This window comes from Lutzomyia longipalpis, chromosome 1 (assembly GCF_024334085.1).
Source record: "Lutzomyia longipalpis isolate SR_M1_2022 chromosome 1, ASM2433408v1".
Lineage (NCBI taxonomy): Eukaryota > Metazoa > Arthropoda > Insecta > Diptera > Psychodidae > Lutzomyia > Lutzomyia longipalpis.
In genome coordinates this window covers 50,090,173-50,115,314 of record NC_074707.1, presented here as the reverse complement: position 1 = coordinate 50,115,314, position 25,142 = coordinate 50,090,173, and the positions used below count along the sequence as shown (strand labels likewise).

The following is a 25,142-nucleotide window of genomic DNA, read 5'->3' as shown; positions in this document are numbered from 1 at the left end:
CCCTCATCGTCATTTCTCATTTCACATCATTACCAAGTCTTCGCACATTCATCACGAACTCTCTTTGCAATCGATGTCAATTAGAAATGCATTAGAAAATTTAATGCAGATCACCCGCAATGTTCCCTTTCCAGTTGGGATTAACGCGAATTCATCCAACACCCCACTCCTTCCTCCCCCATAAAACATAATAGATCATGCTTCATCATTTATTTTAAAAGACATTCAAACATTTTGTATGCTTCGATGAAAAAGGAGTTTGCAAAATTAAAAAAAAAAAAAGAAAAACATAAAAATACCCCCAAAATAGATTTTCCTCATTTTAAGAAAATCTAAAAGGATTTTTTCAATTTTTATTCTTTCTTTTATTTAAATTTGTGCATGCTGTAGATGTTATAAAATAAAAATATTTTTTACCTATTCATTTTTTGCGTGAATTTTTCTTCATACAAGTTAATTCCTCGATAATTTTTCCTTTGAAAAATCATTGGAGAAATTGTAAAAAGAACATCGCAAATCCTAAAAAAAAACTTTAAGGAGAATATAAAAAGAAATTTGCGAGAATCTTTGCAATTATTTTTCTAGTGGGAACTTTATAGACTTTAAAAGAAAAGAAGGAATATTTCTATAGAATTTTTAAAAAATATAATAAAAATAAAAATCGTTAATAAAATTTAAAGAAAAAGTGCATGACAATTTAGAGACATTTCCTCTATTGTAGGTATGTACGTTATAGAGAGTGTAACCAGCGAAGTTAAATAGAAAAAAAAATTTTTGCATGTCTTTTTGAATTTTAGTTTCATTTTGTCGATTTATTGTAAATCGACTTAGTAGAGATTTTATCGTACGTTCGCCATATAGTTAGAGAGAGAGTGAGATATTTAGCGGGAAAATGGGCGTTGAGAGGTTCAATATATATATTATAATGTAATATATAGAGTATGGGAGTAAGGTATAAAAATTTAAATGGAACTTTCTGTGAACAAAACTTTATTAGACTTTATAGTTGGAGTGCAATTGCATGGAATTTAATGGTTGTTTTCATGGAAACTCAATGAAAATTTCAATTGTACAACGCTACACAACGACTTCTCATTAAACTTTAATCATCGGTAGACATTAAAGTAAATTTTATCGTTTTTAAGAAGCAGCAAAAGTGGTGGAAAAAATTGCTTTAATATTAATCAATACAATAAAGGAATGTTCTTTAATTAATTATTAAAGTTAATTCCTCTGGTTCTGATGGAACGAAAAGAAAATCCTCCAGATGCTGCTACAAAACTGATATAATTTTTACACACATTTCGTGAGCAAATTAATGAGCATTCAAGTGCAATAAATCTTTAAATTTAATATTAAAATTTTCTCTGAAGTAAATTTATCAAGAATCGATACCCCTTATTATATTTTTTGTGTCAAAATCATAATTTAGAGCTTTAGCATTGAATTTAATACGTATTCATAAAATACTTTCTAAATTTAAATAAAATATTTAGTAGAATAATTCTAAATTGAAAACAGGCGTCTCCATCTAATAATGCAATAATATAAAAGTTTTGTACAACATTGGGGACGCCTGGTACCATGCAGCTCCATCTTAATCTCTTTTTATTGGTGAAATATTCTATTCTAAATTTCGAATGATTTCTGAACATTTAGATTAAAGGGCATTAAGGATCAGAAAGGACACGAAAAGTACTCATAAAATATTTTTTTAGCAATAAAACAAAAAGATTCTTCAATAAAGAAGATTTTTTGAATGCTTTTCGTTCGTATTTATCTAGCATTAAACATTACTTTTAATATAAATTTGTACAAAAATATTTGAGAATAATTATTTTATATTGATTTAAGCATAAAATCACACTTTTATATCCTTTTTGTATTTATCTTTTTGAAGCTCGACGAATTCCGACTCGAAATACAGCGTCGTGATCAAGAAATAATGGCAATGGCGGCAAAAATGAAGACGCTGGAGGAGCAACATCAGGTAATTCGGTGACTGAAGGGAGAATTACATAGTGAGACTCATAAATTGGCTCTCCCTCAATCACAGAAAATATCCCTCACAGTGTGAAATAGAATTTTATAATTTTCTTTGTGGGCAAAATGTATTAATTGACCTCTTTAAAGGACTATCAGCGTCACATTGCTGTCCTCAAGGAGTCTCTCTGTGCCAAAGAAGAACACTATAATATGCTACAAGCGGATGTAAGTTGATTCCTTGGTACACTCTCTGTCATCTCTATCTCTGTTCCTTCATATCATATTTTCTTCATTCATCCCATCATCCTTCCATATTGATTGTATAGAATTGTAACTCTCATCAAATTCCCATTTTTTGCATTACCCAAAAATAAAATAAAAAGTCATGCAAAAAATATCAAATGACAAAAAATTGATGCGATTATATTAAAACAAAATTAACCATTTTTTACCTATACATAATACCTACATTGTATAATAAGATTTTTCTAAATGAATTTTTTTCTTCTTCTCCTCCCACAAACAAGCAAAAGTAGAAAGTGAAAGAAAGTAGATAAAAAAAACCCCAAATCCCCCCATGAGATAATGAACAAAAATAAGAAATAATAATTAAAGTAAAAGGTGAAAACGGATGCGCTTTAAAATTAGAATAATTGCACTTTTGTCATTAGGTTGAAGAACTTCGTGCTCGTTTAGAAGAAAAAAATCGTTTAATCGAGAAAAAAACTCAAAACGCTTTACAGGCTGTTCAGGAACGTAATCGATCGACAAATGAACTGGCCGAGCTCAAGGATCACATGGATATTAAGGACAGAAAAATCAATGTCCTCCAGCGAAAGGTGAGAAATATTTACCTACATATAATACAATTCCTTCACAAGGCTCTCAAACTCATTGAATATTATTCCCTAATCGTAATTCCATTTTCATTCCCTTTTTCCTTTTCTTTTTTTTTTCTCCTGGGCCCCGTGCCTCCTGCTCCTTTACCTTTTCGTGCCACGAAAGTCCAATTGGGATCGATTTTCTTTCATGCACGAAAAAAAAAATTATATTATATCGAAAGTGGGGAAATATTTACATTCGATTCCTCGAGGGTTAACGCCTTCCACCACCTCCATACATAAGTATGTAACTACATACATTTATTCCCAGTGCTTGATAATATAAATACCCAGGAGGAATAAAACCCCGTACTGATCTTCTGCGTGGGTGGAAGGGAAAAGGAAAGGGTCTTGGTGAAGTGTTTTAGTGGAATTTTATTAATTTTTAGAATAGAAAAATCTCGTGTTCGCCCCGAAAAAAAATTGCATTTCGTGACAAGGAGTGAACACAGGTGGTTTCAAGTGAAGAAATTTCTCATGAATTTCCGTGTAAGTTCCTTTTCTCATTGCTATTTTGCAGCTATTAACATTCTCACGAAACTCTGGTTCTTTCTAACCCACAATGTTCTCAGAGAAGATAATTTAGTGAGAAATATAAATAGAAAATACAAAAAATTGCAAGATTTTTGCAAAAATCAATACCTTTCGTTTGAGAGAGAATTCTAATCTTTGGAGACTTCTTTGGAGTTCAATAATGTTTGTTAAATGTTTAAATCTTCAAAGAAAAGTTAATTAAATTAATATTATAACTAACTTCTAATTAATTCATTATCAAACCACTAAAACTTCTGACAACTTGCATCCCTCCCTACCTTAATTCTTTAACAAAAACAAATTAAATTTTTATTAAAAATTTCGTTTCTTTTACAAATTAATATTTTTTTTATTAAAAACTTTTAAATTTCAGATTGAAAATCTCGAGGATTTACTGAAAGAAAAAGATAATCAAGTAGATATGGCGAGAGCCAGACTATCAGCAATGCAAGCTCACCATTGCAGCTCCGAAGGCGCCCTGACAAGCCTCGAAGAGGCAATTGGTGACAAAGAGAAACAGATGCAGCAGCTTCGGTAAGTTCCAACAAAGTTTGATTGAATTACTTTTGGGGAATTTCTTTAATGAAATTCTTAATTCTCCTCTAAAAGTTTTTACATTTGAGTTTGTGTCTGTGTAAATTATATAATTTTTCCCAATTAAATTGAATTTTCCAGACATTCTCATTCATTGAAATTGATGGTTGGATTAGAAGCTTTTTTTGTATGAGTTAACAATCTCACAGGAAAATTTATTTTCAATTGAGAAAATTACGGGAATTACCTTCCTTCCTCCACTCATTTTGCATTCCGTTAAATTTTCTTCTTTTTGTTGAATTTTCCAGCGATCAACGCGATCGTGCTGAGCAAGAAAAGCACGAGGAGCGTGAATTGCACGAACGCGAAATAGCTGAGTACAAAATGAAGATGCACACGTTGGAAAGTGATGTGGATAAATTGAATATGCGCTTAGATCGTGCCCTTACGGAGAAGGAACGTCTCGAGGCACGTCTTGAGAATTCCCAGAGTGAACTTGGAAAATCCAAAGCGGAACTCGATAAGGCTACAAGTGAGGTGAGAATATGATGGTAAAATTGTATTCTCATCATTTTGCAAAAAAATTGCTCATAATTTTCCCCATTTGAGCGGGAAAAGCTGTGAAATTGCATACTTTCAGGTGAAAATCGAAAGTTGAAAGCTTTCAATTGTCAAAAATTTGGGTTGAATGTGGAGAATTTTTGGATGAAAAATTTAATGAAAATGATTTTCCTGGTCTGTTTTTTTTATTCCAAATTTTACCCTCAAATTCAAAATTTTATGCTTAAGAAATTGCCAAACTTCGCCTAAAAATATGCAATTTCTTAAAATAGAACTAAATATAAAAGCAATTTTGCAAGAAAGAATAAAATGATGAGGATTAAATTGCCTAAAAAAACATCAAAGAAAAAACTTTTAACAACAAAATTTTTGGAAAAAATCCAAACTCATGCACAAATTGGCTCGTAATTTCATGAAAATCGAAACAATATAAACACGTAGTATGGTGCTTATGGCCAGGTGGGACGCAGTGGAACTGAATGGGAGACGACGAGGCAAAGATTGCAACGTCTCGAGTTGGAGAATGAGCGTCTCCGACACGATTTGGAACGATCCCAGGTGAGATTATTATCAATATTGAAGAAATTCCTTTGGGGCATTTTGAGAATCTCGCAAAGTTCCCATTGCAGACAACGTTCGGCCGTAACACCCTCTCGACATCCCAGGAACTTGATCGGGCACAGGAGAGGGCAGATAAGACTTCAGCTGAACTCAGGCGAACCCAAGCTGAACTACGTGTCACTCAGGTAACTTTTTTGACACTATCTTCCCCCTCATCTGCAAGCATTTTCATTATTCTCAAGAAAAAAAAAAGAAAACTCCTCCGCCCCCATTTTTCCCATATTTTATTGCAACAAAAATACATAATTCTTGTACAAAAAAAAAATCAAAAGTTGCTGAAATGTTTAGTCTTTTCTCAAAAGAAAATTCAATTGCGAACTCATTTAATACATAATTTATGTTTTCAAATTTATTTTTTCTCTCTGTTTGTTTTTCTCTGTGTAAAAAAAAATTGCTGCATATTTATTCTCAGTCTATTTTATATATAGTATCTGTGAAAAAGCTCTCTGTGTTTTTTTTGTCCTCTCTCGATGTTTTTTTTATCGCTCTCATTCCTCTTTATCGCCACTTAACATGAAAAAATCATCATGTTCTACATTCTTTTTTCATAGGACGAGCCAATACAAAATTTTGTGAGTAAATAACACTCCAAAGTTTTGATTTTAACTCTTATACTTTTTACTTTTCTTTAAAAAAAAAACAAGAAGAAACTTCCATAAATTCAGCAAAATTTCACCACGTTTCAGTCATTCCTTTTTTCATTACTTATTATCTTGCGAATATTAAAAGTTCTTATTCTTCATTAATAAATTTATTATATGTCCAATTTTCTTGCTCTCTTTATTCTCCATTTTTTCAACCACTTTTTTGATGACTTTAATTCTTTTGTTAATTTTGTGATTTTTATAAAAGACTTTCAATTGAAAATTGAAGAGTTTGATGCATAAAGAACTAATAAGGTGGAAAAAAAGCTAAAAAAAATTCATTGCCAGCAACTTTGAAAAAATCTTTAAAAAGTTTTTTTTTTTCAAGAAAATGGGCTTCTGCACCAAAGAATGGCTTAATTTTTTAATTATTCTATTTTTTTAAATAGAATTTTCACTAAAACAAAACAATTAATAATATACATTTTGTCATAGAATAGAAAATTAAATAAATTTATTCCTATAACAAGTTCTCTCTAGCCTTTTGTCAAAATATTCAAGTGAATCCACATAAGAAAATATTTTGTCCCATTTTCCCATTTTTCTCTGCTACATATACATTGAGGATCAATAACATAAAATTCCTCCGCAAATTCCCAAATTATTGAGGCTTTTAATTCGATTTTTTTGAGGAATTTCATCATTATAGAATTCTTGGAAAATTCAAGAATTTTTGTGGAAAAATTTGGCCTATTCTTGCATGAATTAATTAAAATTAACAAGAAAAATTGAGCTGGAGAAGAAAAGAGAAATTCTCATCTCTATTCGTAAGGAATTAGAGTGAATTGAAAGCCCCAAGAGTCCTGTTTAGCAGCTAAATTTGCAGCAAACACCATCTCTCTGCCCTTTGCCACCTTCTTCCTCACACATCACGCTCCCTGGAAGTCCCAAATGGGAATTGCTATATGTAAAGAAAATTTCAAGTAAAAGAGCTCCCTTTTGGGATATCTTTCACAGTCCGATGCAGAGAGAGCACGTGCCGAAGCAGCAGCACTCCAGGAGAAGTTGGAGAAGAGTCAGGGCGAGGTGTATAGGCTGAAGGCGAAGCTTGAGAATGCTCAGGGTGAGCATGAGAGTCTCCGGCAGGAGATTGAACGTTCACACGGTGGGGTGCAGCGTATTCATGGGGAACGTGACAAGGCCCTGTTGGAGCTTGAGAAATGCCGCGAAGAACTCGAACGTACGCAGGCAACGCTCGGCAAGGCACAGCTGCAGCAGGATAAGCTGCAAAATGCCCTGGATAAGGCACAGAATGAAGTGGATCATCTACAGGAGCGCCTGGATAAGCAGGTAGCTGAATCGAGACGGTTGCAGCTGGAGAAGGAGAAGCAAGCGTATGACTTTGAGAATTTGCAATCACAACTCGATAAGGCTCTCGGGCAGGCGTCGAGGATTCAGAAGGAGCGCGAAACCATTCAACTCGATGCTGAACGCTTCAAGGATAAGACTGAGAAGATTCAGCTAACCATGGCGCGATTGCAGAAGGAACGAGACACCCTGTTTGAGGAGGCTGAAAAGAACAAGGAACGCGCAGAGACAACACAGAGTCTCCTGCTGAAGGCACAACGCGACAAGGAGCAAATTCAGACGGAATTGGATGTTGTGAAGGAGCGCTGGGAGAAGGCACACAGTGTCCATCAGAAGCTTCAGGTGAGACATTTCTCATAATTTTGGATTAAGTTGGAATAAGGGACAAAATAATATTTTATATTGTGCCCAAGGATGTAATTCAATTGTCCTTGCTATAAGATTAATCGTGTGGGGGTATCTTCTTGCAGATGGAACGCGATGATTCGTATGCCGAAATTGAGATTCTCAAGGAAAAACTCGACAAAGCCCTGTATGCCAGTCAGAAGTTGATTGATGAGAAGGACAACTCCACCAAGGAGTTTGAGAAGATGCTTGAAAAGTATGATAGGTATGAGATGAAGTAATTCTTCTATTAGCTCTCGATGTGTTCTCTCTTAATGTGTGTCTCTTTCTTCTTTTTTTGGCACCCTCCTCCAAACCCAAAAAAAAATTACAATTCCTACCAAAAAAAACCCCCTCGAAAAAAAATTGCAATCTTCTAACACCTGCGTATAATCATCCTCCTGACCAAATTTCCCACATCACAACCACCCCCCTCCATTGACCCCAAACCATCCTGCCTCAATCTTTTCTGTGTTGATTCGGTATGATCCAAAATGTGGCAAAATTAAAATTTCTATATAGAGCACAAAATGAAATCTATAGACTCCAATCGCGATGTGATACGGCCGAAGCGGATCGGGGGCGTCTCGAAATGGAGGCAGAACGATCAGCATTGGCCGCCACGAAAGCACGAGATGACTTGAGGAAGCTTCAGGAAGAAACTACGAGGTAAGATGAATTTCTCTTTGTTAGAAAAAAAAAGTTTCTTTAACCATTTCTTTGAATCATCCTTTGGGGATTCTTTTGGGGTACAGTGGATATAGCCTACAGAACAACTTGTGCTGTCCTTAAGAATTTTTCTAATTCTCACGCAAGGGGTGTTTTGTATATCACAGTATTTCCAAAGATGTGAAAATTCTAATTTTCAAATAAAATTTAGTACTTCTTGGGATTGAAATCACTTTTTTTCAAAGAACTTTTAAGGATTGAATTTAGTACATTTTAGGCTTTTTAGTACTCATTTGCCTATTTAGTACTTTTTCGACTTAAATTTAGTACTTTTTCCGATTGAATTGAGAAATATTTCAGCTAGAATTTTTACTATTTTTTCTGAAATTTAATAAGTTTTCCACTAGAATTTAGTACTTTTAATTATTGAATTTACTTCTTAAGATTGAATTTTCAAAAAATAAAACTAGCCGAAAAAGTACTAAATTCAATAGGTAGTTAAATGTACTAAATTCTAGCAGAGAACGTACTACTTTCTAGCCAAAAACAGTAAATTCTAGCTGAAAAGTATACTGAATACAATGGGAAAAAGTACTAAATTTAAGCCTATGAAGTACTAAATTGAATTTCACTTTATTGGCTGGAATTTAGTACTCTTTAGGCTTTTGCACCTAAGTTCCCACTAATTAAAGACTAAGAAATGTTCGTCGGCTGAATATTTTTATTTCTTTGGCGAATCATCCGTTCGTTCAGAAGCACCCTTTGTTCTCAGGAAGAATACAAAAATTCAGTGGAAAACACATAGTTCGTTGTGTAGGAAAGCCACTGTAGCTGTGATTTAACGAAGCTTCAAAGAGCTTTTCATACCACAAAATATTCATTTTCAAAATGCGACTTAAATTTGTGAAAAATTAATGAAAGACAATTTATGCGCCTCATAAATCTTCTCACTGCTGCATTAATTTGTTGCTTGCTAGCAAAATAACTTTTATAGTCGTAAAGTTTCAACCGAAAATATTTAAAGCCTCTGGCGAGGGTTTAATTGTGAGAATTCAGAAAGGATTTAACTTAAAACATATCAATTTGGCAAACAATCTCACAAAGTTCTTCAACATGCCTTTTACTTACTTTTCACTGTACTTAACTGCATCTATTATGCGGTTGCACCAGATTATGTAATCCTAATTCAACACACACATACTTTGTTTGAATTCCTCTATGAACTTTCACACATTGTTTAAACTTTTAGTCATTTAAGAGTTTATTGCTTTTGAAGAAAGTTCCATACTTAATATAAACTTTTTGTATTAAAATTAATTTTAAATATTTATGCAACAAGCTCAGAGAATTTGTCGAAATTCCTGTTTAGCCCAAAATATGTCGTGAAGAAGACTTCCAAAAAGGAAGTTATTTTGAATTGATAAAGATTGATATTTTATTCCTTAAAAAAAAGGATTTCTTGAGATCCTTCAAAATGGTTCAAAATTCATGCTAAAAATCATTGCAAAATTGAATAAATCTCCTCCACAGACTGCAAGAGGCATGCGATCGTGCAGCAATGCAGCTAACAAGAACCAAAGAAATGGAGGATAAGGCTCGCGAGGAGTCTGACATGACGAGAGAACGCATGGATAAGGTACAGACGGATTTGAGACGCACACTGGCTGAGAAGGAGCACCTCCAGGCTGAAGTTGAGCGATTGACCTATGAATTGGATAGAGCACACAACTCCTACACAAAACACACTGCCGCATTGGATTCCGCACAAGAGGAGGCTGCCCGATTCAGTTTGGAGCTTGAGAAGATGAGGGATAGGTGAGGATTCTTCTTTTCTCCAAGAAAACCAAGAAAAAAAAATCCAGGAAAAATTCTATTTGCAAGTAAAAGTTTGCGAAAAGGAGGTAGGCCGTCTTGTCCGTATTGCCACAGTTCTGTGATCAAAATGGCATGGTAGATGATTTGACCTTCCGAGTAAAGAACTTTTCCTTCAATGTTCTATAGATTAAGTCTTATGGAAATTTAATGAAGAATTTCGACAAATAAGCACCGCAAGCTTTTTCCTTTCAACTTGCTTGGTTGCTTCAAAAAGATCTTCAAATTTTCCTTTTACAATTGAGAATTTTCTCTTGTCCTTTCCAGATACGAGAAGAGCCAATCCGAGGTGAGACGCCTTCAGGAGCTTGAAACGTACTCACGTGAGTCACGTCGTTCAAAGGAAGAAAATGAACGTCTGCGTGATAAGTTGGATAAGGCAATGAAGGAGTTAGAGACAATTCGTGGGAAGTCTCAGTATGAAGAGGAAACCTTCCAGAAGATCCGTGAAAAGTTGGAGCAAAGAGAGAATGAGACGCAAATTGTTGAAGCGAAACTCCATGAAGCCACCCTTCAGCTGGAGCTTTCGAAGCAGGAACTAGCTAAGCATATTGCTAATCAGGATAAGCAGCGAAGTGAGCTGGAACGGGCGCACATTGAGTGCGAGAAGATTCGTGATAAGCACGATAAGTTGATTAAGGAAGTTGAACGTATGCGAACCAATCCTAATGCCGTTTCCCCATCAATGATTCCCGCACTGACGGCTACGGATAAGGGAGAGGTTGATCGGCTACGTGATCGCCTCGAGAAGGCTCTCCAGAGTCGCGATGCAACGGAAATGGAAGCTGGACGTTTGGCAAAGGAGCTGGAGAAGGCACAGATGCATCTGGCGAAGCAGCAAGAAGCTGCTGAATCGACACGAATTGAATTTGAGCGAATGTCCGCGGAATTGGGACGTGTCCATGAGCGCCTTGAGCGTGCTGAAGCCGAAAAGGAGGCACTCAGGCAGTCAGCTACGATGTTTGAGAAGCGCAACATGCAAGCAAATCAGATTGAGAAGAATATCATGAAGATGGAGGCTGATGCGAAGCAACTAACCGTGGAACGGGACCAATTGGTGATGCAGCTGGAGAAGAGTCAGGATATGCTGATGAACTTCCAGCAGGAACTCAATGCCACGGAGCAAGAGCTGCAGCGGCAGCGTGAGGAGAATCGACGCCTTGTGGGTGCTATGAAGGGACAACCACCGAGTTCGAAGGAGATTCAGGCACTTCAGCAGGAGATTGCAATTCTCAAGCAGCGCCTCCAGGAAACTGGCGCTCGTGGGGACAATGAGATGGAACAGTGGAGGAAGGTTGTGGAGCAAGAAAAGATTCGTGCTGATGAGGCTGAGAAGATTGCAACGGAACTCCACAAGAGAGTTCAGGTTTGTAGCTTCCCACAAGTTGCTGCAACAAATTCTTAATGCAAATTCCTTAATGTTTCAACTCTACTTCCCATTTAGATGCTGGAAAAGCAGTTGCAGCAGCAACTCAATCAAATGGCCAATCTGCAGAAGCAGCAACCACAACAGCAAAACGCACAAGTTTCGCATCAAGAAGTGGAGCAGATGCGAAAAGAACTCCAAACGGCAACAGTGGAGAGAGATCGCTTCCAGGCTCAACTGGAGATGCTTGTCCAGGAATTGGAGAAGAGCCAGGTTACAAGTTCTCAAACTCTTGTAATCACATTCACATTCTCTTTATCAAATCTTAAAGAAAAAAAAAACCAATTGATCCATTTTCTTTTTTTATTTATATTTCTAGTGCTTTTCTTCATCCCTCTTGGGGATCTCTCTTTTAAGTTCAACTTTGGTTTCGTTTTATTTTTTGTTACGATTCTGTAGCAATTTTAATTTCTAATTTTAGGAGCTTTTTTACAATTTTAAGTTTTGTCCAAAACAAAAATAAATCATACTCATAGTGCTGGTTGTCTTTTTTGGGTTTCAAGTGCAACATAATTATGTTGGTATGTTGTAAATGGTGTGAGAGAAAAATTATCCGCAATGGAAAAGTTCATAATATATGGGGGGGGGGTGTAAAGTTCATAAATTTTATGTGTGGCAAAAAAGCTAATTTCCATTGCGGAACTTTCTCCGGCTGTTTATGACTGCGTGATGTTTTTTTTCGTTGTGGCAAAGAGATCAAGTAGAGCCAGAGAAGGGCAATCGAGACTGATTTATTAATGCGGATAATGTTGAATTTTCAGTTGGATTTGCACGAGGCAAACAAGAAGTTGCAGTCAATGCAGCAGAACAATGTCCAGAAGGGCGCCGCCGTGGATGAGGGACAACGGAAGCAAATGGAGGCTCAGGCACGACAGATTGAGGAGACAAAGAAGCAGATTGAGGCTCAGGTGAAGACTATTGAGAATGAGCGACGTCTCCTTGAGGAGCAACGCAAAACGGTTGAGAGTAAGCGCAAAGAAGTGGAGGAGAAGGAGAAGAACTTGGCTGAATTCGATAGGCAGCTGAAGAAGCGCAAAGAGCAGATGGATCAGCTGGAGAAATCACTACAGAAGCAAGGTGGAACTGCGGCAGCAGCTGGGGAGCTAAATAAGAAGTTAACAGAAACCCAACGACAATTGGACGCAATCACCAAGCAATTTGAGGAGGCAAAGGAGGAAGCCAAGAGAGCTGCCACGGAGACAGAGCGTCTCCTGCAGTTGGTGGCGATGAGCCAAGAAGAACAGAATGCCAAGGAAAAGACCATCATGGAGCTACAGCAGTAAGTTTCCTTTGTGTCCTAAAATATCGTCTCATATGAGAGCATCAAAATGAATAAATTCCTTTCCCTGCAAAGGAATTAATCTTACTTAAATAAATTACATATAAAATGATTTATTTGCAGAGCACTGAAGAACGCCCAAGCCAAGAGCCACCACGCACAGCAGCAACTCGAGGAGCAACGAAAGAAGGAAGAGGTGAGAATATATACCACATTATTTGAACTTTGACCCACATTAACCACCACTAACTTTGTCCCTACATCTTAATTAAACCCACCCACTAACCAACATTTTCTCTTTCCCACCTGCATTGCATTTTCTCTTTGGATAATTACCAAAAGGCTGGACCGGCTGGTTTTCTCAAGAGCTTTTTCTAAATTAATCTAACTAAAAAAAAAAGAAAAATTTTAACACAAAAGTGAAAACAGATATTAACCAAGTGCATAAAAAATTATTACTAAAAAGAAATCATCATTAAATTACAAAGAAAAAAAATACTTCTAAAATAGCCCAAGGACACAAAACTCATTGATATTAATCTCTTAACAGAAATTAACCATAAATTTAAAATGAAAAAATTAAAAAAAAAACGAAAATGGAACAAGAATTTGCGATGAGATTTTCATCAAATTTTTAATAAAATAATAAATAAAAATGAATTAACTTTACAAAAGAATAAAAATTGAGAGGAGATTTAACAATAACCGACCAAACATTCAAATCGTCTTCATTAAAAAAAATAATTAAATCTTCATTAGAAAATTTACAACAACAAAAAATCCATAGATTTCCTCCATTTTTTAATTTATAATCGAAAAATCTTTAAAAATAAAAAAATCTTAGAGTGTAAATAGAAAACATTTTAAATGAAAAACAAACATTTTGAAGAAGCTGCCATGCTCCCACGAAGAGAAATCGAAAGAAAAAAATTTTTACTTTTCAAAAATGATGGAAAATCCCCGCAGAGTTCGCTGCTGAATGTGGTTTTTGGGAAATTCGAGAGGCTTCTCCGGGAATACGTTCGTGAGGATGATGACGAAGAGATTCCGGGTGGATTTGAGCGGGAGGAGGATCATGGGGGTCTCTGTGATGATCAAGTGACCATCGAGCGGCACTTTGGTCAACTGGAGAGATGTCTTCGGGACACAAAGGACCAGGGATATCGTATTAAGGAACTAGAGGATGCCCTGAGGCAGAGTGTGCTGATTGTTAGCGAGAGGGAGAAGGATTTTATCTCTCTCGAGGAAAGCAAAGGACAATTGAGTGAAAAAGTAAGGCGAATATTGAGTTACAAAATGACAAAGAAGTTTATTCATTTTTAGGCAAGAGGAAAAAACATTCAAGAAAAAGTAAACTTTTTTTTATGATGCTTCAAGCAGATGCTTCAAGGCTTCATTGATGATTTATTTACTTTCTAAATTCTTCATGAAGAGAATGTTAACAGAAGTGATATAAAATTTGAAGCATATGCATATTCGCTTCATGCATAAAATAGAAAAATGAGATAAGATAGGGGCGTGGTTTCAATATACATTTTTATCAATATTTTTTCTCAGAGTTTCCTTATTTGATTCTCTCCAAAAATAATTTCTGAAAAAAATCTGACTTCAGACAATATTTTTTTAAAGCTTTTCTATCAAAATAAAAAAAAGTTTCAAAATGAATAAACTCCTTTACCATGTAGAATTTTCTTTCAGCTTACTTTTGACCAATATTAATTTTTTTTCCGATAATTTGCAGGTGAAAAAGTTAGAACAGAGAATAGCATCGCTGCAGAATGCAAAATTCTTGCGGTGCAAATTGTGCCAGAGGTTGACGAAGCGTTTGGAGCTTTTGAATGAGAAATTTCACATTTTACTGCAAGAGAAACGATCGAGGCTGCAAGAGCTTACAAATATTAGGTAAAAAATAAATTAATTAATTAATATCTCACAGCTTCTGAGAAAGCTAATTATTATTGTTTTTTTTTTTATTAATAATTCTTCAGGCAAGAAGCAATTGAATTGGCGATTTCAGAGAAGGACGCCAGAATTGCTCAGTTGGAAGTTTCTGGTGCTAAGACACAGGAGCAAATTGAGTCTTTAGATCAATTACGTAGTGATAGGAATAAATTGAACAATCGCTTAAAAGTAGAGGTAAAAAAAAAAGATTCTTCAACGTGTTAAAATTAACATTATTTTTTGACTATTTCTCTTCTCATTCGTTTCAGTGTGAAAATTCTTTGAGTTTGCTATTAGAATGTAGTTCCTTTGAGGAAGAGCTTTCAAATTTATTCTTTATCGAGGTGAGCTCGTTGCCGGACAAACTTTGATTTAATTTACTAATTTATTTAAAAAAACGTTTTTTTAGGATCCAACTTACGATGATTTCGGGTAGGAAGGAAAGACAAGAAGAAAAAAAAAGAAGGGAAATCTAACAATGGGTTGCCAACACTGAGAAATGCAATAAAAAAATATAGTCCGTTCCATGTTATTCCTGGCAACTCACATCCTATGCAAGGCAATAGGAGAAAAGCATACAAGAAAAAAACCTTTAAAGAAGAAAAAGAATTTCAAGATTTTCACATAAAACAAAGAAAATACTCAGCAACTAAAAAAATCGACAAGAAAGATAAGTAGAAAAAAAATTAACAAGTAGATAAAATGTTAATTTTTTTGTTAGTAGAAATGAAAAGAAAAAAAAACAAATATTTTCATCACTTTTTTCAAATTCATCTTTCATGCATTTTTTGCATAATTCTCAAATCATGCAAGAAATGTCGTATCATTGAATGTACAAAGTAAAAAAAAAACTTACATTTTTCGTCATTTTATCTTCATCTGTGAGAATTTTTCTTCTCCCGTAGATGATTCATTTCATTTTAGACGAACAATCACATTGTAGCATGAATGAAATTCATTGTATATTTTTTACCATACTTTTTTGTCATCATTTTAGAATAACATAAAAAAAATATTTAGATGAGAGAACAAAGAAAATTTAAGAAGAAAAAAAACTGATTGTTGTGAGAAATCAACCATCATTCTTTATCATTCCTCAATCATATCATATTCTACATCTTCAGAAGATTCTTTTTAAATTAAATTTATATGTAATAATGATTCCTTCCTCCTAACATTTTCCCCATTATTCATCCTCCATCCCCCTCCCCCCTTCTCACTTTGAACAGAAGACAACCATTTATAAAAAAAAAAATATTCTCAAAATTATATCCTCCTGAATATATTTACAAAACACAACCTCAACAAAAACAAGAAGAAGAAAGAAACATTATCTCTACACAAGATGGAAAAGGAAAACCTTTAAAATATATAGTTAAGTCGTATTATTCTATTTATGTAAAAATGAAATAAAAGATGAATGAAAAGAACCCAAAAGGAAATATTAAAGAAAAAATCTATTGAATTGTAAAACCGATTATCAGTATTATTGTGAGAAACAATTGAAATGGCTAGAAAAATAAAAGAAAAATTAATCAGATAAAAATGGGAGAATTATTTAAAAGAAAAATCATCTCCATTGTGGAGAAAACTTAAAAGAAAAACTTTTGGCTGAGAAATGATACACACACAAAAAAAGGACGATAGAAGAGTTTAATTAACCAGAAAGGAAATACGAAGAAAATCGCAGAGGAAAAGGCATTGAAAACACATTATATAGACAATAATTGAAAACAATTAAAAAGTGGACATAAAATATTACTATTTTAGCCATCACAGAACGTAAAGAAAATTAATAATTTGTTGTTAAAAAGAAATCAATGTGAAAAATCCGAAATGTTAAATAAATTTCTCAATTTCACAGAGAATTTTATTCAAAAGGAAAAATAAATCTGTGTAAATAGTTGTGCGATGGTAAATGTTTGTAAATTGTGTTTGTTGTCCATTTCATTCAAATTATCTTTCTTTATCTATCTTTTATTTTTGAAATATCTCAAAAAAAGTATTTCCACATCGTCTCGTGAAATACTTTTTTCCGCAGTAATCTTGCCATTAATCTAGGAAGAGGAAAATGTGAAAATTTCCCTGAAGAAATATCACGTGATTAGTGTAGGATTACATATAATGAAAAAAAAAACATTGCGTGCTTGGATAATTAATTTCTCTGTGTCTATTTTATATAGTTTAGAAACAAAAACAAAATAAAAAAAAAGAATGCAAAAATTGACCCAGATATGCCCAAGAATTTTTTTTCTGACTTTGTCATCTCATATTTAATTTTTCCTGAAAATATTAAAAGATTAATTTGCTTAGAATTAATAAAAGTATTTGGAGAATCAAATAGATTAATTGCTTAGGACGTTCTAAGCCAAAAAGATTAGTTATCAATATTCGAAATTAGATAATATTCAGCAACTTTCCCAGGATGGTTTTTAATTCTAAATTTCAGAAATTATACGCTAGGCATATCTGGGTTAACGATGACTATACACAAGAAGAAAACATTTAACACGAATATTCTGTAAATCAATCGGTAATTTATATATTTTTTTTATTTTAAAGCGTTTTCTTATTAATTTTTGCTTCAACAATTAAAGAAATAATTTCAAATTTATATGAAATTCATTCTTTGAAAATTTGACCCACTGCACTGTAAATTATACAAAGATCCTTAACAAGTTTTCCCTTTAAAAAGAAATCTGAAAATTTTTCGTGTTTAATTTTGCAAATTAATTCATTTTGCAAAGGAGGATTAAAATAACAAAAAATCACCTACATTTTGCACTTCACTGAAAACAACCTTTAAATACAAAGCATCCATGAAAGAATGAATGGAATAAATTGTGTGTGATTTGTGTGAAAAAAAGATCTAGGAATTATTCGAAAAATAAAACCTTGTTAATGTTGTAATTGTTGACTAAAAAGAACAAAAAAAATATCACGAAGCCACTAAATAGAAAAATAGATAATTTTCTTAAAAAAAGGTTTTCTTCTATTTCTTTGTAAATTAATTTTATAAAGCAAATGTGTTTAGTTTGCAGAAGAAAAATAAATAGTATTAATTAGGAAAGAAAATATTTTATTAGATAGATTTTTTTTTAAATAAAAAATGTTGTTTAGAAAAATTCATGACACAATGAAATAGAAAGAAAAATATTTAAACGTTTAATATTGTTGATAAAATTGTTTATTTTGTCATGTTAAATGTTTTTTTTTAACAATTTTATTTAAAGAAATAAAAAAATTTTTAAAAATCCACAACTTACTGATTCAAAGTAAGAAAATTTAGACAAGGCTTATAAAAATGAATAAAAAAATAAGAATTTAGGTCATTTTTAGCATTTTATCATTGAAGGACAAATTAGAGATTACACCAAGAAGTAAAAAAAATTAAATTCTCATTAAGGGTACCTCCTAAAGGAAAAAAAAAGAATAATTCGACCAAATGTTATTTAGTAAGCAAAATGAAAATGGTAAAAAAAAATCCACTTGGATGGAATTTTAAATGTATAACGATTAAAGAATTTGTTCATAAAATAGCAATCATGAAAATTTTATCCTTTATCTGAATTAAATTACCTACCCTCAAAAAAATCAATCCATTGAATGCAAATTCATTGTAGAATTTAAAAAAAAATGCTCTCACGTATCATTGTCATTGCTCTCATGTATAAAAAAAATGAATCCTATTAATAAAAAAATTGGATAAAATTGAAGAAAATAAATTATATAAAAATTAAATCAATCTCTGCGCTGTATAAATTAAATCTCATGTATTTTTAACAATTTATTAATTGAGCGATTTATTGTGAAAAAAAAAGATTAATTTTTATTTATCAGACTTAATGAAAAAAGTGGATTATCCAATTTCTATGAAAAAGAAAATTTAAAAATATATTTAAAAAAATTGAATTATTTTGTAAAATACTGCCTTCAAACGCTTTTTACAATGTACAGTTGATTATGATGGGAAAAAAGATGATAAAAAAGGAAATTTAATGAAAATATACCTATTAGCTTTGCATAATAAAAAAAAATCATTTTTCATTGCGAAAAGAAAAACTTCTAGCAAGAATAATATAATTAACATGAAAATTAATAAACAAAAATAAATACATTGTGAAACGGCACAACAGAAATGAGATTAAATTGATGGGAAATTGACGTGGGTGGAAGTGACTTCCTCTTCAGTGGAAGCCTTCCTTTGAGAAAAAATTAAAAAATTAAATAAAAAATACTGAATGTGTTGAAAAAAAAATTGCCGAGGACAGAAAAGATCTAGTTATGTGTTCAGTAAATTAAGAATTAAAGAAAACTTCTGAAAAAAAAATGTAATCAGTGTGTGAAAAAAAAACTCTAGTCGATCAAATAAGAATTCCTTACAAAAAAAAATTCAAACATCTTTTTCAAATCTAATTCTCTCATTAAAATAAAAAAAAACTTATCCTTGCGTAAAAAGGAAGATGAAGAAACATACAAAATGATTAAAATACTGTTACCTATCGTATATCACACATATCTCTAAAAAGAATGATAAACAAAGAAGTATTTAGAAGAAAAAAAAAATAAACCAAAAATCATTACACGCGGTGGCATTAAATTCTACATTTAAACAAATAATGAAAAAAAAAAAACATTAAATAGTGTGAAATAAAAAAAAATGTTAGAGGAGTAGATGGTGTAAGAAAAAAATGGAAAACTTACTGTAACAATTTACAAAGAAAAGAAAATTGTTACTTTTACGACTTGATAATTTTTATACTTTGACATACTCTCTCAAGTTCTTCGAGTTTTCGGTTCCAAAAGTTAAGAAAAATTAAAACAAAAAATAGTGAATCCGTAAATTATTTGATAATAAAAATTAATAAAAAATAAATCACAAATGACATTTAAAAAAAAAGAGAAGAGAAAAAACTATACAACTAGTGGATGAAAGTGGTGAAAATAATATAATATTATTGATATTATTATACAATTAAAAAAGTATATTAAATTAAAATGAAGGAAACAAATAAGAAAATATACATTTAACTCTATATATACATTACATGATGGAGATGATGAATAATTGAGATTATACATGATCGATTGCTAATTTATTGTGTGCAGAAATAGTTAAACGAAAATAAAATGTTAATATTATTGTATTTCCATGCACAGAAAGGTCTTGGAGTCAAGTTCTCACAAGTGTTAGTCTTTTGCCGAAGCAGCAGATGGCTGAAGTTGAACCATTTGGGCAGAATGAGAAGCTTTGAAAAATTTCTTTTCCCTAATTTTTTAGGTTTTCAGGTTCTATAAGATAGATTTGAAGGAGAGTTCTTCGGAATGTTTAAATTCTCCATAAATGAATAAGGAGAAATTGAGGTAAGTAGCTTTCTTTCTAACCTCTCAATTCTCAAGAGGAGATTTAAAGCTTATTTTGACATAAACATTTATATGAAGCCGTGAAGACATAGAAATGAAGCCGATGAAATTTTATTGAGTCCCCAAGAGACCTAAAACATAGCGTCAGAGTTTTATACATATGGGCTGCTGAATGGTTAAGAAAGATGTCTCGGCTAAAGGAGAAACATGAACGGAAAATTCAAATTGATTTTCAAAATTTCAGTTCAATTAAATTGGGCCTCTCGTTGCTTTCTACTGAATATTAATACAATAAAAAAGAATTTATTTCTTCTTGATTTTGAAGGATTTATAATAATTAACAACGAGCATAAATACATGGTTAGATATAAAAGTTACGAAGAAACATAATACTCGTCTACAACATGAAACATTTTTTAAAAATAATCCGTTAAAATAGAACTATAATTCAACAGAAATTCATTAATAAAACTCCATTGAGAGAGGCGAAAATTTGTGTTTAATATTTCTTCATAATTAAATTTTGAATGAAGAAAAAAATTCCCTACGAGAAAAACTTTTCCAAGAATAACAAACTACCGTAAGAAAGGAAATGAAAAACCTTCCCATTAGAATCTTCCAAGAAACTGCAAATTAGGAATATTATATGAAATAAATAAAAAAAAATCCATGTCACGAAAATTGTTTTCTAAGAAAATTCGAAAGGAAAATTCCATGCCAAATAGAGCAATTATCACGCATCGTACAGATTTTTTTTCTCTCCCAGCGTGAATATGGTGGTAAAATGCGAGGAAAGCTACCCCGCTTAAATAATCAAGGGATTAAATATTTAACATGGGAAATTTAGTGGTGGATGAGGCAAAGGCAAATAAAGTAAACTAACGAGAGTATCAATTAAACGTCGCGTTGATAGGAAAAATAGCTCCCCAATGGGGCGGCGGGGGTGGTGTGTATGTTTGGTGTCGTTGAGGGAAAAAAATACTGCACGTGCTGGACAATTAAAAAATTGGTGTATAGGAGGAAAAAAATCACTCACTGCAGGGCACATCGTTGGAAAACCATCCCTCAGACCGCGAGCAAAAAGCAACACAAACCCCCATCATTCGCTGGAGAGAGAGTATTTTCCGCCACAGTGTTCGCGCCATGACCACGTTCAATCCACCCGCAAAAGCTCGGGAGTCGCACCACCCACCCACGCTTGCTGTGCAGCAGAGAGACAGACTGCTGCGGGGTTGGTGGATGTGGGTGGTGAATAGGAGAGCTTTCGAGGCGAAAGGGCGGACGGAATGACCGCCCTAGCCATCCACCAGAGAATCAACCAACCAACAGAACCACCAGCGAAGCATGATGTGAGTCAAAGTATCAGAGTTGAGAGCTTTTAATTGTGATAAAATTGTCTAGTTTAAACAAACAGAAATAATTAGAAATATTGGGCCTTATTCAGCGACCAAGAAACCCTTGAAATTCGCTTGAAATTTCAGTACAAAATTCAAAGACTTTACGGGTTTCTTGGTCGCTGAATAAGATCCATTAATAGGACAAAGTCTGGAATTGACTTCTTTTGATTTTTGTATATTATTGTGTTAAGCTGTTATATATTGTTACGACGTTTTTTTAGTGAGTGATTTTTGCACGTTTGGCCTAAACTACGCTACAGAACCACTTTGTGGGTTTAATAAGGCCCCGGCTCTTTACTCGGTCAACTTTCTTATGAAGCAAAAGTGCAAATATGATTGTCTTTTTGTTTGGAAATTTTCCTTCTTTGCTAATAAAATTACTATTTTTTGACATTTAGAATTCTGATCGCTTGCAGAGAATCTGTCATTTTGTAAATTATTATTATTATTATTATTATTATTATTATTATTATTATTAAATATAAAAAACGCAGACCAACTTCTTTGCGTACCAAAGAATTCCATGCAAAAATTGAATAGCGTACACGGCCTGATAAGGCCATACTCGCTAACCCCCCAAAATAATCCAGATTGCCATCAAGATCGACCACGTTGAGATTGGAACTTGACCCTTTCTCCCCTCTTTTCTAAGGATTTTTTAATTACGTTTGGGTTTGTACGTCTTGCGGAATGCTTTCCTTGTTTCTTATTTTTCTTATGTTCCGTGAATAGATTTTCTTAAGATAGGTACTTAATATTTTCCGAATTTTCTTATTTTGTAGAGATCGATTCAACTTTTTCAAGTTCTATGGAGTTTTTTTTTTAATCTATTTATCATGTTTCATAAAAGTTATTTTTCTTATACCCTCCAAATCGAGCTTTTGAAGCAAAACAGTTATACCATTTGTGAAAATTTGTTAAAATATTAAACAAAATCAGATAAAACGATTTCATCTCTAATCTTTGGTGTTATCAGCTCTCTACACCGATAGTGTGGTGAATCAGCAGTGGAGCCAGTATTCCATCCGCAAGTGTCCAACCCGAAAAAAAGCTACAACCGAGTGGAAAATCTCATCCTCATGTGGCGGGCTATATACATGCATACATATATGCATGTATACTCGCGCATAGCACTGAGATGAAGGTCCTCCTGAGCCCCAAATTCAACCCCGACTATACCACAGAGTACACTCCTCCGTTTATTGGTTTCCCACATTCGACACTGTTTTGCATTTCATCCCCATCCTGATGGAGGAGTGGGATGATTTTTTGGTACCCCTCCCCCTCATCCTTCATGACTTTTGGCAGTGAGGATTTTTCCTCGTACTACCTCCTCTCAGCATCCTGCCTCTTCCTTTTATTCTCCCTCATAGTTTCTTTTTTTTTTCTCTTCACACATCTCACTTCCAGCTCACCACCCTCAACCCCTGTGGGGCTTCTGCTCGATATCTCTGACTATATGTGCAATACTCACTATTTTCTCCGCTTTCTCATCCCCATTTGCACGATTCCAGTCCCATTTTTCTTCATCCTCCTGTCTCTCTCTGTGTGCTATATATTTTTTTCCTCATCTCCCTCTTCCTCACCATTCCTATGTCTCTTGCACCTGTTGATTTTGCACACAGTGGTATATTTTTTTGTTCTCCTATTTTGCTTTTTCCCCCACATCCATCCACCCCATTCCTCGAATTCTCTTCTGCGGATGCTTTTTGGGGAATTCTAACTGCGGGGGTGGATTCTCCGTGTATGATTCAGGGCTTATGTGCAGCAGCACACACCCAATAATATCCCTCAAAACATACACACAGAACACCATCCTCGAGCCATCCGCTTTATCCCACCCACACCATCCTCACTACGGCGGGAGGATGCAGAAAAATCCTCATCCATACCGCAAAATGTCAATAGACATCCCATATCCACTTTAGTAATTCGCCCAACGAATATTGGCGTGGCATTTCAATTGGCAGTCATTTAGTGTGTGCTCGAGTGCAAAAAGGCCACACCGAAAGTCCGCCGCCCGGAACATGGAATTTCCTGAAAAGGACGATCGCTTTTTAGTTCCGTTTTTTTTGCACCCCCATTCCCTCTTTAAAAAAAAATGTTGTTACACCGCTCGCGGTTTTTTTCGCAACACTTTTTCTGCATTTTCACTCAAATATTGTGTGAATGTGCGGGAGGGGGTGGGAAACGTGAAAAATGAGCGCGATGAAAGGAAAAGTGACTTTTTCCCATGGCAAAACGATTAAATTCAAAATGGATCAAAAAATCACTCTCAGGCGACTTTTGCTTTTTATGACCCTCACGGTTTTTCTGAGTAAGTTTAATTGATGTTTTGTTTGCTAAAAGAATGGTCGATGATATCCTGAGATGAGAGCTACCATTTGCTCTTAATTTTTTCTTAAATTCTTTATTTAAAAAAAAGAGTATTTAATAGAGCAATATTTTTGGGAAATTGGTAAAATTCAATTCAATTACGGATTTATCAATTTTTACTTTGAGTCAAATGACAAAAATTGAAGGAAAATTTTGCTAAATCAATAGATTGTTTCTTATCGCACCTGATAAACCAAAATTAATAATTTTCAGTGTTTCAGAAAAATCTCAAAAATGATTTTAAAAATATTTAGAAATACATACTGCGGGTCCCCACTGTAGATCCTTATTTAACTCCAGGAAAGTCTGCCGAAGTCTAATGATAGTCTGATGGTTAAAGCAAGAAATGGATTTAAAATGAGATTGTGGAAAGGATTATAAATTTTTAATAATTATTAGTCTTCTTCTTAAGAAATATAATGAGGGCTAAATAATAAAAGGTCGTAAGTTTGTTGGGCGCCCGAACCGACTTACGGCCTTTTATTGTTTAGCCCTTGATAACGATAATCTACCTGTCCCCAAAATCAGGAATAAATTACATGCAGTGTCTGACTCAATCAAGAAAATAAGGCTTTAAAAGGAGGCATTCCTCACGAGTTTGTGAAGTATTCTGCTGTTGACAATCGAGAAGAAAACATCAAAAAATCAAAAGGAGACAAAGTCTTGAAGGAGTTAGTTCAAATAGTGATCAAATATATTGTGAAAAAAATGGAATCTTCAAACCAAGTAGAGGCTACATCAGTGCTACCGGTGTCACCGGTTGAAAAAACAATCTATGACCTTCCGGCGATGGATATTCTTGTGACACATGTTGCACCATATTTGAAATGGAGGGATGTGCTAAACCTCAGTGTGTGTTCGCGTTATTTCCAAGAGATTGCTATATTGATGACGGCTAGATTGGGAGAGATAAGGATTAATGGTTATAATGTGAGACCCGAGATGAGAAGACCCTTGAGGCGCCTTTTGCGGGAAATGCCCAACACTTCCTATCGACTGAAGAGGCTTGAATTGTTCAATCTTCCATATTTAACGGATGAAAATGTGACGAAGCTGCTAACGAATAAGCCAAATCTAGAACTATTAATAATTAGAAAATGTCGGCTAATCTCGCAACACGTCATCTTTCCACTGATATCAGATTTGAAGAGTTTAATTGGCTGTGATCTTCCGGATATAGAAGTTAATAAGGACTTTCTTGAAAAATTCCACGAGAAGAATGCGAATCTTGTGTCAGTCTGTTTGTATGGCGATTATACACGCTACAGCCGAGAAATAAGGAATTTTCTCGTCAAACAGACGCAGCTGAAGAGAATTTCATTGCACATGGATATTCCTTTAGAAACTGCGTTTCAAATTGAGGAA

At 33.8% G+C, this 25,142-nt stretch overlaps 1 protein-coding gene across 15 annotated transcripts in view; it reads left to right on the top strand.

The window, feature by feature from the left end:
• The window catches only part of LOC129788153 (myosin-10), a 41,951-nt gene extending 22,164 nt beyond the window's left edge, over positions 1–19,787 (top strand). For 8 of the 15 annotated variants that reach the window (XM_055824190.1, XM_055824186.1, XM_055824192.1 and 5 more), the window contains exons 10-30: positions 1,901–1,990; positions 2,134–2,211; positions 2,658–2,825; positions 3,775–3,935; positions 4,244–4,472; positions 4,938–5,054; positions 5,114–5,242; positions 5,669–5,689; positions 6,719–7,411; positions 7,540–7,679; positions 7,976–8,122; positions 9,653–9,937; positions 10,262–11,360; positions 11,439–11,654; positions 12,182–12,699; positions 12,823–12,895; positions 13,666–13,971; positions 14,441–14,601; positions 14,688–14,835; positions 14,910–14,984; positions 15,050–19,787. In XM_055824190.1, the coding sequence (XP_055680165.1) occupies positions 1,901–1,990; positions 2,134–2,211; positions 2,658–2,825; positions 3,775–3,935; positions 4,244–4,472; positions 4,938–5,054; positions 5,114–5,242; positions 5,669–5,689; positions 6,719–7,411; positions 7,540–7,679; positions 7,976–8,122; positions 9,653–9,937; positions 10,262–11,360; positions 11,439–11,654; positions 12,182–12,699; positions 12,823–12,895; positions 13,666–13,971; positions 14,441–14,601; positions 14,688–14,835; positions 14,910–14,984; positions 15,050–15,076 (4,881 nt within the window). In that variant the 3' untranslated portion in view covers positions 15,077–19,787. Of the gene's footprint in view, positions 1–1,900; positions 1,991–2,133; positions 2,212–2,657; positions 2,826–3,774; positions 3,936–4,243; positions 4,473–4,937; positions 5,055–5,113; positions 5,243–5,668; positions 5,690–6,718; positions 7,412–7,539; positions 7,680–7,975; positions 8,123–9,652; positions 9,938–10,261; positions 11,361–11,438; positions 11,655–12,181; positions 12,700–12,822; positions 12,896–13,041; positions 13,972–14,440; positions 14,602–14,687; positions 14,836–14,909; positions 14,985–15,049 lie in introns of those variants that run through there. The other 7 variants (XM_055824189.1, XM_055824188.1, XM_055824193.1 and 4 more) reach the window with 7 other exon arrangements.
• The last annotated feature ends 5,355 nt before the right edge of the window (positions 19,788–25,142 follow it).